Source organism: Rhipicephalus microplus, unplaced genomic scaffold (assembly GCF_043290135.1).
Source record: "Rhipicephalus microplus isolate Deutch F79 unplaced genomic scaffold, USDA_Rmic scaffold_21, whole genome shotgun sequence".
Lineage (NCBI taxonomy): Eukaryota > Metazoa > Arthropoda > Arachnida > Ixodida > Ixodidae > Rhipicephalus > Rhipicephalus microplus.
The window spans coordinates 1,410,588-1,425,443 of NW_027464594.1; the positions used below are offsets into that span (position 1 = coordinate 1,410,588).

The window sequence follows — 14,856 nt, forward strand, 5'->3', positions numbered from 1 at the left end:
TAAAGGGAAGCACTTGGTCCCTATTAGTGTGGTCGTCAGACGCGTACATGGCAAGTATATCTCCAAGCGCACAATTAAAGCGTTCTGTCATGCAATTGTTTTGAGGATGGTATGCCGAGGTTTTCCGATGGACAGTGCGACATTCCTTGAGCAGCTAGTCGACGGCGCTTGAGGAAACACGCGTCCACGGTCACTCCGTAATTCACGAGGTGCACCGACCGTGTCGCAAGATGAGATGGTGAAGAAGAAGGGACGCAACGTCTTTCGCAGTGGTACAGGCAACGCAGATGTTTCAGCGTAGCGCGTCAAATGATCGACGGCGACAATAACCCACCGGTTGCCCCGAAGAGTGTTGGGTATAGGACGGCAAATATCACTTGCGACGCGGTCGAATGGTCGCGCTGGGCAGCTTAAGGGTTGCAAAGGGCCAGCAGTGCTGTGAGGAGGCGTCTCGCGGAATTCACACGTGGTGCATGACTGAACGTACTGGCGAACGTGCCGATACATGCCGCGCCAATAGTATTTTAGATGATGGCGAGTGTAAGTCTTGAATACTCCAGCGTGGCCACACTGGGGGTCATCGTGAAAGGTAGCACAGATATCCGAGCACAAATGACGAGGTATTACAAGGAGCCACCTACGGTCGTCCGTCACGTTATTGCGACTATACAACAAGCCTTCACGGAAAGCGAAGTGTCTAGCTTGACGAGAAAAGGAGCGTGAAGTCGACTCTGACGAACTGTTAGCGAGGACGTCGAGCAAAGAATTAATCCATCTTGCACTGCTTGGATGGCATGTCGGCGATGCTCAACGATGACGAATCGTAGATGGCAGTTGGTAAGCAGGTAAGGTCAGGAGGCAGTGGAGAACGGGATAGGGCATCAGCGTCTGAATGTCTGCGTCCTGAGCGATAAATAGCACGGATATCGTATTCCTGAAGGCGTAAAGCCTAATGAGCGAGGCGGCCAGTACGATTTTTCATGGACGCTAGCCAGCATAAGGCATGATGATCTGGGACAAAGTCACCTGGCGTCAATAAAGGTAAAGTGAAATTTTCCTATAGCCCGAATGATAGCCAAGCACTCCTTTTCGTGACGGAATAGTTGGACTCTGCCTTCGTTAGGGTACGGCTAGCATACCCAGGCAGCACGCCGCCGTTGGACCAATCTTGGACCAACATCGGCTAACATCGGCACCGACGTCGGGCCGACGTCGGAAGTGCAACTTCTTCCAATGTCGGGCCGACGTTCAAGCCAATGATGGGCCAACGTTTTGCCGACGTTTTAGCCAGTATGCAACCGACATTGGGCCGACGAAGGCCCATCGTATTGCCGACAAAGCTGCCAATGTTCGGCCAACATTGTGCCATATTTCAGCCAATCACATGCCATTTTTACGCCGATGTTTGCTGCACGACGAATATTGGCTACGGATGTACGACCGACATTGGACCAATCCAGGGCCACATTGCAGCCAATCAAATGCCGTTATTACACCGATGTTTCCTGCACGACGAATATTGGCCACTGATTGGCTTGCCATTATGTAACCATTATTAGTAGGGAATTTTTCTTACCGGAAGATTTAAACAATATGCCTCGATGACCCGGCTCTTGTAGCTTTGCAGCCCTGTATACTTGGGGCAACAGAAAATTGAATGCTGAGAACTGAAAGCAGTTACTCGATCTATTTCATCTTTTATACCTCATTCCCTTTGCTAACACTAGAAGTGTAGTTTATTTTTTTTACCAATTTATCTTTTGCAATAGCGAGTGCTTTATTTGGTACTGGTATTTGGTACAGCAGATCGAAAAAAGTCGTTAGGAAGTAAATGTTGAAAGCGTATGTCCCCCACTTGCAATCCCCACATATGTTCCCCACATGGTAATCGAGAATATTCATAGTTTAGAGCATTTTTTTGTAACTAAAACATGGTGATGGTGCTTCCGAATCAGCATCAGCTAGCCGAACAGTGCACCACCGACAGTCTGCAGACTATTTATTCTTTGTTTTTTTTCTATTTATTTGGTACAACAAAAAATGTATACATTGAAAAATATATATACACAACTAAAAAAGGCCCGCTCTACTGCAGGTCAGGTTGCGTTGGGGGCACAGTGACAGCGGTGCTGTCAAGGCCCTGGCTGCTGTGGCTGGGCAGGAAGCCAGCCGCCGCGAGCAGCCGATAATCTGCACTCTGAGAGTGTGGATCATCGGGCTGCTCCACAACAAATGCTTCTCTGAAGCGCCACTTCCTGCCCCCACAGCGATCACCAGACCCTGGCAGCCACCTCTTAATAAAGTTGAGGGCCTCCGCCTGGTCGCACCCTGCTTTTTGGCAGATGACATCTGCATACAAGAACAGAAATACCATAGTACACATGAAGCACTGCAGTACAGAGAATACACAAGGGTACACACACATAAAACAATGAACAAGTCTAACCTGTCACTAATCTACAGAGCCTCAGGTTCACAAAGGCCCTTTTCCCTTTTCTGCCATGAAGGCTGTACAGCACTTGCACGTCATGTGCCAATACAGCCTTCATGGCATTCACACCAATTTCTCGGAGGCCACGTCCCCCAATCTGCAGGAGGTGCTTGCGCTGTAAAAAAATGCAAGAAGCATAGATGGGGTAAACGCAACAGCACATCGAAATGTTTTCATGATAAAAATCTGCAAGAAGAGGACACTAAAACCAACTTAAATATTTGGGCATCACAACATTTCATTGTTTTTTTACGCTAACTTCAACTCACTTGACCTAAAATGGTTTCCACATCAGCCCTCTCACACTCAGTGTGAGAACCTTTCAGAGTCCTTCTCTGAATGCAGTTTCGCTGTTATGAAATCAAATACAACACTGTTATAACCCTTAATAAATATTGATTCTAGCTATGAAATAGTATAATTACTTTGTACAGTGCTCAAATTCCAATACACGTTTCTTCGAGGTTACAATGTCTTTGCCTGAATGTTGACCAGGAGTAGCTTCTACAGGTGAAAAACGATAAAATATGTGGAATTCAAAAAGAAGCTTGGACATGTTTTTAATCAATGCATTGTAAGCAGAGCACAACAAGATAAATGAACATGATCAAGGCCTACTAAGAGGCAACTTTAGAGAGCGACCAAATCTTGGTCATAGATGAGACTGATAGAAAAATAAAGGTCGCACTAGATGGTCGCACCATTTGCTGTTTATATTTTTCTGTGATAGCCAACAAAGAGGCATGTCGCTATAGAAATCTCATCACAATAAACAAAGGTGCATTTTTCTTCACACTGCGAAATTGGGTGCATGTTAGATTTTTAAAAAAGTAAGAAATCGGCTAACACAAGGCAGGGTGAACTGCAGCTCAAAGTAGGGAGAGCCGCAGTGGACACGAAATAGGGTGATAAATGAACAAAATTACTGAATGTCTGTTTTAAGCAGGCTATTGCTAGTCACTGCCCATCAAACACACGATGCCGCCTACATTGTCTGCTAGCTTAGGACAGTTCACTCGGACTTCACAGACTATAGTAAATACAGTCGAATCTCATAAATTCCAACACACTTAATTCGAACTGACGCTGTGGTCCTATCAAAGCTACACCGCGCTCCGAAAATGCTCTCAGCACCCCGCCCAATCCTGCGGTGGCACTTCAGACACCTCATCCCTGTGCTTGAAGAAGAAAATGAAGAAAAGGACAGAAAAGACTGCAGTGGAATGTTTGCCAAATGCCAATCTGCGACATTTCTGTGCCCCGCTTCGGCTTTTTCCGTCCCTGCCACGTAGAGACCCTTCTCCTCTTAACACTGCGCATGAAGAGAAAGAGGGGAAAAAAAGCTGTCGCACAGAGTTGGCTCTCTCATGCCGATCTGCAACGCGCCGGTGTCACGCTTCCCTGCTTTTCGTTCCTGCTATGTAGAGACTTCTCCTTTCAACACCGCGCATGAAGAGAAAAAAAAAAGCTGCCGCGGAGTGTTTCTCTCTCGAATGCCGATCTGCTTTTCTCCAGGTGGAGACGCTCCTCCATTCTCATCATGGGCTGGCCACGCTCCGGCTGCAGCGCAGATGGTAACAGTGGAAACACAGTTGTCTTCGAAGAGTGTCAGCACTGGGCATTGCCGCGCGCAACTTCTTTTGCCAGGAGAATACTGAAGCCGAAGTACAAATGCTTTGCAAACTGCACGCAAAACTTGTTGACTCGTTGCAAGGCCAACATGTACAGACATGTATTGACTACTTTAATTAATGACGGATGTCCTGTAATTTGTGAATAAAACTTCTCCATGCACATGCATCACTGCATGGTGAGCCCTCCGCTCGTTTACCGTATTTACTCTATTCTACCGCGCCCTCGATTGTAACGCACGCCCGGTTTCCACGACAAAAAAAAAAAAAAAAAAAAAAAAAAAAAAAAAAAAACTAAGACATCGGTTGCAACGCGCACCCTTTTTTCTCGTTGGCCCGCTTGATCACACCACTCGCGAAAACGACTCTTTTTGAGAGCGTCTTCCGTTTAAATATGAAGTATGGGGGAAGCTTATGCCTATCTGACGTGCAACAGAGCATTGTTGTCACTCTAGTTTTACCGTGGCCCGATGTCAGTACACAACTTGCTTCGCCCCCTTCTCCTAGACGGTTGTGGTGCCAGGCATGTCGAAGTAAAGAGGCGTGTGATCGGCATTCCCTATTTGCCCAAGCAGGTAGCCGTTGTTGTGCCGCAAGTTTAGGAGGAACCTCTGAAGACTCTGAAGCTTTTCTTCGTACTCCTCCAGCAACTTCCGGCATATGCCCGTTCGCCTTTTCTCTTCATAAAGTTCGTTAGCCAGCACCTGCTCGCTTTAAAATGGCTCTGCATTAGCCCTTTTTCTAAGGCTAACTGCATAGCCTGCACTTGAAGCAGTTCTGTTGTCACGGGCCGCTGTGCCGCTCACTGCTTAATCACATACTCGCCGAGCAGCTCTTCAATTTGTGGAAACCGACCCTGCTGTGGTCCACTGAAGCCTTTGCGTGAATCTTTGCTGTTGACAATATTCTGCTTTTGTTTCCGCCAGTCCCGCACGCACGTTTCGGGAACTCCGAATGACCGCGATGCGGCCCGATTTCTGTCCGTTTAGGCACACGCGACGACTTTTCTTTTAGAAGCAGCATTGTGGTGCACTCGTCGAGTTTTTGGAGTCGGCCCTACCATGCCGTCGATGCTAATGTACTACAAGATGACGAACTCCTCAGCACACGTATGAAGTGCCGTGCATGGGAAACACATAGGCAGAAATGACCGACGCGCCATGCCGACGCACGTAGGGGGCGGCCATTTTGTAAGTGGCGATGGCAATAGAATGACCATATTCATTTTTTTTTTTTCGTACTCGATTCTAATGCACATGCGATTTATGAACTCTCTTAACCGGAAAAAAGGAGCGTGTCAGATTCAAGTAATTACGGTAACTTTCATTATTTTGAACTTCTTTTAATTTGAACAAATTTTCTGGCCTTTTTGAGTACGAATTATTCATATTCGACTGTAGTACAGTGGCTAATGAGATAACCTGACTAGTTTGTTTCCCGAAACACAGTATCTTAAAGCAGTACTAAATTTCTGCATGTTACATAGGCATATTAAAAATCAAGAAATATACACCAAAGCCGCAGCCACAGCTTTACTCTGCACAGCTGCCTCTGCTGCCTCCACTTCTCCAATTATACCAGCAGGCAGCCGGGGAAGGTCAGAGGGGCGCTGTGCTGGCTGGGCGTGCTGAGGCACGGACAAGAGCCGTACCTTGTGCTTCAGCTGTCGCACCTCCTGCAGAACCTCTCTTTGTTGCTGCCGGATGCCAAGTTGGATCCGCAGGATCCGTAGCAATAGAGCTGAAACATACAAGAGTACATACCATATTTACTCGCACAATTTGCATCCTCACATATTTGCTCACCAGTATAATTAGCCAGCCTGCTTTACTACAAGAAACTTTTTGCTCGCATACTTTGCCCTCCCCAACCAGCCCGAGCCACCTTGCCAGCACACACACAGACACAGTTGACTTCATGATGCTCTGGTCAGGCACATCTCTTGTTGAGCAGGCGAGTGCAGTCTTACACAAAATGGACTGAGTGCAAGGTCCCTTCTTCCATGAACTTTTATGCTTTCCCTAGAATATCGAACTTGAAAACTGAAACCTGTTTATGTGTAGTCCGAAATGCCTAAAGGTTTGCCTCCTATCTTCCCACCTCTTCCACGGCAAGAATGTATTCCCGAGACACAGCACAGATGTTAAACGCGTGCCAGGACCTGTCACATCAACTAGATGAGGCAGGTTTTCGCACTCATTTTTTTTTTTTTTTCGGTTTCGCCATCTGGCCATTGCGTTTTTACCGTTCCTTGTGATAGGCTACAATAATTATATACGAGGCAGATTGCTGTTATAAAGCTTACCGAAGAAAATTGAAACCGTGCTACCGCTAAGCACTTCAGCGTGGAGTTCTTCGACATGCAATATTCAGTATGGGAGCCAGCAGAAGAGCGCGTTGAATAAGACTTAGCATAGAAGCTTGGGTGTGTTGGTTAGATATCGGAGGGAACACAACGCAATAGAAGACTGGGACAAGGAATGGACACACACACACATGAAGGGCGACACACACAGCACTGTGTTGGCATCGCGCTTCCTTGTCTGCATCTTACTTTACGTTGGGTTCCCGACAATTATTGGAGAGTACTTATGTTCTCTGGTATAACCATGTCGTGGGAACTGGTTTTTGTGAGCACTGTTCAAAAGAACTTCCAAGAAAATGGGGGCATTTGAACAGGCTTAGCAAACAAATGACAATCCGCTTTGAGACAGCTGTGACAGCGCCTGCAACATATATTCCCAGTTGAGCTTTTAGGCCAGCGATTCCTACTAGCTTCGCACATGACCGGATTGACAAAAAAAGTACACATAATAGGCGAGTATATACCGCATTTGACTCTGTAGCTTTGATGAACCAGGCAGATACACAAATTTATCCAAAACTCCATTGATTCTGTTGCAAAATTATTCAACAAACAAATTGCGATGTAGTGCAGCGTTAGTTCACCACTCGCAGTTAATTGTATGCAGTAGGTTGCTCACAGCAACTGACTGCATGCAATGGTGAACATCTTGCATGCTTGCACCGCTGTTTCAGCATGCTGGCTGCTTCCCATACGGCTATCAATTGATGTTCAAAAAATTGGGAAGATGAAGAAAGACTGCACAGTGCCCTCTGGCCACCCTATACTCCAAACCTCCCGCCAACAAACAAACAAAAGAAACAGAAGTATGCAAATGAATATTATTCCTAATGCAGCTGGAATGGAGTGTAGTTTTCACCAATTCTGTGTGTTAAGTCAATATGGAGTGAGTTAACTCCATAAAGTAGCTTTTCTCATAACAGTGTTCACTCTATTGTAACACAAGGAGTGACTTCATAGCATCTAGAAGGAAAAATAGAATCTTCAGTATTTGATAGAAATGTGAGGCTCTACCTTAAAACAACAATAATCTGGAAAAAGAACTCATTACATTCGAAAAAAAAAAAAGGTAGCACAGTTGATCCCCTTTACAAGAGACACTGATGTAACAGACAAACGGGGATAAGAGGCACCAGTGTGCAGGCTGACATTTGGCCCATCATGCATCAGGCACTCCGTAGATGCGCCTGTGCAGCCGGGAGCCCTGCAGTCAAGCATGCTGAGCAAGACTGTTGACCACTGTACAATGACACATTGCCACCAAATTTCAAAACTTCATTTCACAGACTTCTGCAAAAGCTTCTTACACTCTTGCATAATTTTTGCACAAGCTTCTCTCATTCTTGCGTGATTTTCGTCAGAACATATAAGTGTTGGAAGTTGTATGTCCCCAAAAACTTGCACAATACAAATAACATACATTAAAGTCTATCACTTAATACGTGCATAGTGTAACAATGAAAGGAAACTCACGCATGGTTTGCTCCGAGCCTTCCCCGTGCGGTGCCTCCTTGAGCCTTGGAGAGCACTGTACAGCTAGAGCAAAGTAGCATCAATCCAGTGTTAATGGCAGGTTAACAAGACAACAAAACTAACCCCCATATTCATAAACGCTCCCCGACTCGACTTTCACCCTTCACTAGACAGAGTTGAGCACTGTGCCGCTGATCGTTTGAAAGCGACGCTGCGCTACTCGAGAATCACAGCAGATTATTGCTGACATACAGCAATTTTCTCTGCTTAGAGACGGCGCTCCCATCAGCCATCTCAAGTGAAGGTGAAGCGTTGAGTGGAGGGACGTTCTAGAATACGGGGGTAAGATTGGTTGCAAGAACACTACAATAGACACACTTAATTTTTACACTTCATCTATATTGTACAGCTACACACATTCTGCATCCTTATAATGCAACATATACATACAGGCTTATAAAGTAAACACTGTAGGCTGCTCAAATAACACCTACACAAAAAAATTACCCAAAAGTGGCCATGCGCAAAGTACTTTTATTTGAAACTCACAAAACTTTTGCGGTGATGGAGAATAAATAAGACAGGTTACGCTTGGAGGCACATGAGACCTTCGCAGCTTTCATAAAGTACAAAAAACAATATGGTATGTGTGTGTGTATGTACGCATGAAGCTTCAGCCTTTACATACGGTTTCTTGAAAGAATCGACTATAAATTTTATGGCACCTGTGTCCTTCAGCGCAATTGAAAGCCTGCTGATCAGTGTGTGCAATTGTGGAATAGTTACATGGAAAATGGCGTGAAACACCTAAAATCAAATTTTTCTAGCTAGGAAATATGCAGCTGTGTATACACAACACATGCTGCAAACAGTGGGAGGTGACCACAAGAGTGATTTGAGTGTAAGCGGCAGTATTCCGCATTCATGCACCCCGCCATTTTCAACTGTTGCCCAAAAGCAGCACCACTTCAGCGTGCTACTTTTTTTTTTTACATCATAAACAGCACGGAATACAGCGAGGATGAAAACAACATACGCAACTAAATTTTGAGCACTATTTATGGTGCGCATGATTGATTGATTGATATGTGGGGTTTAACGTCCCAAAACCACTATATGATTATGATAGACGCCGTAGTGGAGGGCTCCGGAAATTTAGACCACCTTGGGTTCTTCAACGTCCACCTAAATCTGAGCACACGGGCCTACAACATTCCCGCCTCCATCGGAAATGCAGCCGCCGCAGCCGGGATTCGAACCCGCGCTCTGTGGGTCAGCAGCCGAGTACCTTAGCCACTAGACCACCGCGGCGGGGATGGTGCGCATGAAAACAACAAAAAAAAATAGGCCTTTGTACTACGACGAATTCATAATTTGCCTTCACGGACCTTCTGTTAGGCTGCACCACATACAGATTTTTTGTGGCTTTCAAAAGAGATTTGAAAAAAAAAATAATAACCGTGTTTACTCTCATCATGAGCGCACTCACTAAGTCACCCTTATTTCAGTCGTCGAAATTTTGAATTTTTTTTTCTTCCACATATTAAACACACACCTTACGTTCATCCGCTGAAGTCCCACGGGCTCCCCCCCCCCCCCTGCCGCCTTCGCTCGCTGCCACGTGCCATTTTATTTTTGTTTCCATTTGTTCACGGAACGTCCCCTGTCTTTTTTAATTATCTCTTGTAACATATGTGGCATTATCTTGTTCCCGAGGTGCCACAGGTGCTCTGCTATGTAGATGCACCATTAAACTAGTATTTTTGATCAACTGTGCATTTCTGATGTTTACCTTGCAAGTACGTAAAACTGGCGTGCTTCTTGATCTACGATACACATGTGGCTTGTCTCACTTTGAAGGAAAAGTTAGCATACAATGGTGTAAATGCTTACAATTTGAAATATTGAGGCACCAGCACACCGGAGATGATCATATGGTAAAGAAACGAGTGCTGCCTTATTACTGGCAAGTTGTCACTTATATGTACAAATAAATTTTGAGCAAAAAAGTACAAAAGCACAGCGAGGCTATGATGTGGTTCAACCTGTGGATTCGCTTCATTTATCACGCCATATGATGAAGCTTCCTTTGGTAAAACTGCCCAGATAAGGAAAAAAGTTTGCTGTCCAATACAGCAACTATACAAAGTGTGCACGTGCATCTCGCAGCACCTTTTCATCACTTCCGAAATGCGTCACCAACTTGCCCGGGCACCAACCGAATCTATCGCCTACAACTGCCATGTTGTCTCCTCGTGCTTGCACCCGTTTAGTTTTGCCTCACGATGCAAGTTTGAGAAATTATGAGCTGCTAGTGAGGCAAGTTGATTTAGTAGTCCACGCAGAGGGAGCAGAGCTTAGGGTGTTTCTTCGCTGAAAGTTATAACCTGAAATTGAGAACGCACATTCCGATTTTCCTAAAAGTACCAGCGTATTTGGCTGGTGCAGATTAACAAAAGCTACCTGAAGAAACTTTGCAATATTTGCATCTTCAGGTGCAACTTCATTACGGGTAAGTGCCATAGCCAAGTATTTACCTGCAAACAGATATAGCTTACCAAGATACTGTACATACAAACTTGTCCGCAGTTAAAATCATGATGGCGAGGAAGGCGGTTAAAATCGTGATGGCGATCGCGGAGATTTGGTATTGCATTGAAACGAACTATAAAGAATGGGAAACAATATTAGTTCCCTTTGAAGTATAGCCGATCGGTTCAAGTTGGGCGTCAGGATTTTTTTTAATTAGTCAATTAATTCTATACACGGTCTCTATCATGTTCAGTGACTCCACTGTACATTAGCGTACAACAAAAGCAAAATACAAAGTGAAAAGTGTGTCAAAGCATACGCGAAAAATAAAGTGATGACTGGCATTACCGCGGCACACACCACGCAAAGTCGCTATCTGCCTTGTATAATATTTTCCTCGACTATTTCCACAAATTGCAATCAAAGAGGCTCAAGCTCAACATCAGCACTGTTTAAAACACTTGGGGGGGGTCATTGCTACTTTGGTGGCGTAGGCCGTGACAATATATTCATAATATTATATTTCTTGTAAACTTGCCTAGCTCTGCACGACTAGTTTTCGATGGGAGCAGCTGCGCTTCGCACATCCACTCTTAAAATTGCGGCTCGAGAGATTTTGAGCTTTCACTTGTTTTTGGGCCAGGCAATTTGTAGTGAAAGCAAGATAATAGGCCCTCATAGGTTGTGGCGGGCAGCCGGTGTACGCCATGGCTGGTATATGTGTCGCACATCTTGATTATCTGGTCTTGTATCGAGTGAATGAGCGAGGCCTTCCTAATCCAATGAGCTCGTTAAAGTAAGACAACGAAAAACCACAGTGCTTCCACATCGTTCACAGCAACAGATGACGAGCCCCCAACAAACCGCACTGCAGCACGTGAACTGCCGTAGGTACCCAGGGAGTTACCCGGGCATGGCAGGAGAGGGCGACAACGGCAAAAGTGACATCACAAGAACACTATGTATAAAAGGGACATTTAAAGACTTTTTTCCCATTTTTAAGCTTCGTGCACTGTTCTGTCACAATTTATAGCTCAGAATAGTTGTATTTTGAAAAGGGCACTAATTCATAAGCCCAATGGTTCAAGGATGGGTGCATTTAGGGGGCCCATTCTACGTTTTACTTATGCCCTTCAAGAACTTGCTTACAAGGCCAAAGTCCTGTTTCAGAAAGAACACGCTAGTGCGTGGCCAGCAGTCCGTCAAGCATTAGTGCTGGTGAGATTTGGAAATGCAGCGCATGAGCATCCTCATCTGCTACTTCTCTGCTCATGCTCTCGGGGTTTACTTGCGAGGCACGGTCCTTCGCACTTTTCATTTTCACACTGTAAATCAACTGATACCAACTCTGCCTTCCATTATTTAATAAACCAATATTTCATGGTCACGAGGACGAGCTTAAAATGTTTGCTACATCAGACCTGAACAGCATTTTGAGTCATCGAAACTTGCTAGTTGCAGCGAGCATTATGCGAAAAATATGATGTGCTTTACGGTGACAACTTGCAAAACACTGCAGCAACGATTAAAACCATGCATTTTTTGTGCTCACAGGAAATCCCTGAAGCAGGAGGCACTGGGCTAAAATTGCGCAGCTAAAATACGGATGCGCTTTCCAATGCTGTCATGCGTACAGGCGGAGAAATGGCAGGCAAAACTGGGCGCACCTCGGTTCTATGCGCATGCGTCCCATTCACAAGCCTCGCTGCTAGTTAGCACCACATGGCTCACTGTCCATGAGCTCGCTTGTTTCCTGTAACAGTGGACCATACGGTACACCTATTTAAAAACGAGGATAGAATGTATATAATGCAGCACCTGATGAAGCCATGACGATGTGTTGCTGATGAAATCTGGAACTCTAGTTAGTACCCTTATTGTTAACCAGCCGACCGACTAGCAAAAAGATTTGCGACTGAAATGATGGCATCTACACCTGCCCTTAAAGGGACACTGAACAAAGTTTTTGCCGCCGAGATTTTCAGCCAAAGCAAAAGATTGGGCCATGAAATTCATAGACAATAATAATTTCAAGCAGAAACTACGAAAACATACTGAATTTAATGAGCCTTTAACAAAATGCCGCGTCTAGCTCTTAGACAGGCGTTTTCTAAATGGTCGCGACATTTATTTTTCAAGTTCTTTTTTGTTATTCATGACAAATCTACGGTGCATTGTTCACAGAAAACAAAATTGCCTCGGTAAGATTTCTTTGCGAGCAGCTTACTAATTTTAAGGCAGGCGCGTTGATTCGTGAACTGAAGGATGCGAGTGATCGATCTTGCCTGCTAGTGGCTAGGCGACAAAGGCTTTACCTCATGTCCTGGTGTAGCTAAGTCACGCAAATGGAGCAGAAAATGTGCATTATCATTTATTTCACCTAAATATCACACGTATGTGACTTATTGCCGGTGACAGGTGATCAGGATGAAGTCGACAAGTTGCAAATCTGAACAAGAATTCACTCGAATGAAAAACCAACCTATACTCACGTGCACGGTGAAGTCGAACACGTCGTCCGTCAATGTTGTCGCTGATGCCCGAAGGAAAAGAGAAGAGGACAAGCGACGGGGTCGTCTCTTTCTTTACAGTCAGCGGAACTGCCAGAACGGCCAACACAAGAGGCATCGGGTTGACATTCCTCCATCTGGGCATCAGTCGCTCCACCCGGGCATGCAGCTGCTACTGGTTCTACTACTATCCTCTTCCCCGTGCCTCTTCCCGACATTGCAGTGTTGCTGCCATACTCGCGAACCTTTTTAAATTAAAGCACGCAATCATGTATTATCGTGCGCCATACTAAACTTAAAAACAGTGCGCCGGTACATGAGATCACGAAGCGCGGTCCACGCCATCACAAGAGCAATTAGACAAATGAAACAAAGAAAACAAAAATGTATAAAATATTTTGTCCCAATACGATCCGCAATGCAGTTTCCTGCAGCGGCTTTTGGCTCTGTATGAACGGCCAAGCCAGTGCCAAGCCAAGCTTGCGTCCCTGATCAGCTGTTTGTTTCCATCGAGAATTCAACAGTGAACTGGCAATTTGTTTAGATGATATTGCTAAAGGGCTTGAAATTGAATATTTCTCTACGTACTACTGCTGTACTTTTCCTCTCTGTTTCCTGATCACAGTGATAAGATTGAGGAGGTTACAATTTAGAAAACAGCAAGTGCAGCTCAAGCATTGCTAGTATCGCTGTTTCGGTAATAAAATGTTACAAAGATTTTGCCCCGCCACCTGCTTGCCGTGTTCGTGCACCCAGTAGAAATATACGGTGCCGCGTTTGAAATAGTTGAATAAAATTGCAATATTACGAAAGAAAGGCTCTGAAGCAACATCGCATTTTATCAGGCCTACACCTCCCACACCTAGACGAGTAAAACTCGTCGATATTATCTTGCAAAGCTGTGTATAATATTTAAAACACATTCTTTAGCCCACGATGAATTGTTCTCTCGTGTGGCTTCTCCATTTGGTACTGTCATGTTAACTTACAAAGGCAACTTTCCATATTCAGTCTCTTTAGATGTTGCAAAAGCTTGACACGTGGTGTGTATGCCATACTGATAATTCTCCTCGTAACCTGGGTCCGCCTCTTTAAACAGCGTCGCATTTTATTGTTCGCAATTGTGTTTGTTTTATACTGTAAGCGAGCTGTGTGATTTCATCAATATTCACGAGTGTTCCCTGACTATACAAACACGTGCGTCTTATTTGGTGCGGTGCACGTTTGTATGTAGCAAAAAATGTCATTTCGTCAGCGTGTGTCTGCATACACTTGCATGCCCTGCAGTACGTGTACATAATTAATGCAGTAAGGACTGCAATGCATAGCCTTGCATGGGACATATATTCCATGCACCCTCAGAGAAATGTTGTTTGTTATGAGCCTACTGTTTATCATTACATTTTTTTTTTTTCGTTAAAGTTTCATCTCCATATAAAGCAGCTGTATACAGGCACGAGCTTCAGCAGCTTCCTCGTTGTTCCATTTTAAATAAAAACACCAAGCCTACCCGAATCAATGATCTGTTTGCTATCATTACTGTTATGTGTTCTACGATGTACACAAGGACAGTAGTATACAAAAAATAGGGAGGGAATTGAATGCCCTGCCTGCATGGCTGCGCCGTTTCACAGGATCAGGCGCTGCGCTGTGAAGCTTCCTACCGGCCTGCAGAAATTCAAGGGAGCGTACAATAGCGTGGTTCAAGAGGACTTGTGGGGAATACTAGACACACTGGGTGTAAAAGATGCATGGAGTCACTAATCATTTAAAGGAAATCTATAAAACTAACAAGGTAGTTAAAAAGTGGGAAAAACAGGTATCCAAGCCCACAGTAGTGAAACGTGGACTTAG

General features: G+C 44.8%; 1 protein-coding gene across 2 annotated transcripts; it reads right to left on the reverse strand.

Moving 5' to 3' along the window:
- Positions 1–1,998: 1,998 nt before the first annotated feature.
- Positions 1,999–13,296, reverse strand: LOC142785372 (uncharacterized). Of its 2 annotated transcripts, none has more exons than XM_075883845.1 (5): positions 12,985–13,296; positions 7,961–8,023; positions 5,774–5,862; positions 2,447–2,606; positions 1,999–2,349 (listed from the first exon to the last, which is right to left on the reverse strand). In XM_075883845.1, the coding sequence occupies exons 1-5, from the start codon at positions 13,145–13,147 to the stop codon at positions 2,087–2,089; spliced, it is 738 nt and encodes a 245-aa protein (XP_075739960.1). In that variant the 5' UTR covers positions 13,148–13,296; the 3' UTR covers positions 1,999–2,086. The 2 variants fall into 2 exon arrangements, with proteins under 2 accessions (XP_075739960.1, XP_075739961.1); XM_075883846.1 differs by having other exon boundaries at positions 7,961–8,015; positions 12,985–13,108.
- Between the last annotated feature and the right edge of the window lie 1,560 nt (positions 13,297–14,856).

Bases quoted from the DNA above. Each gene is read 5' to 3' on its own strand.
- LOC142785372 (XM_075883845.1), bottom strand. From the start codon at position 13,147: ATGCCCAGATGGAGGAATGTCAACCCGATGCCTCTTGTGTTGGCCGTT. The intron at 8,024-12,984 runs GTGAGTATAGGT...ACTTTGCTCTAG, and splicing joins TGTTCGACTTCACCGTGCAC to CTGTACAGTGCTCTCCAAGG. The intron at 2,607-5,773 runs GTACGGCTCTTG...ATTTTTTTACAG, and splicing joins TGCGACAGCTGAAGCACAAG to CGCAAGCACCTCCTGCAGAT.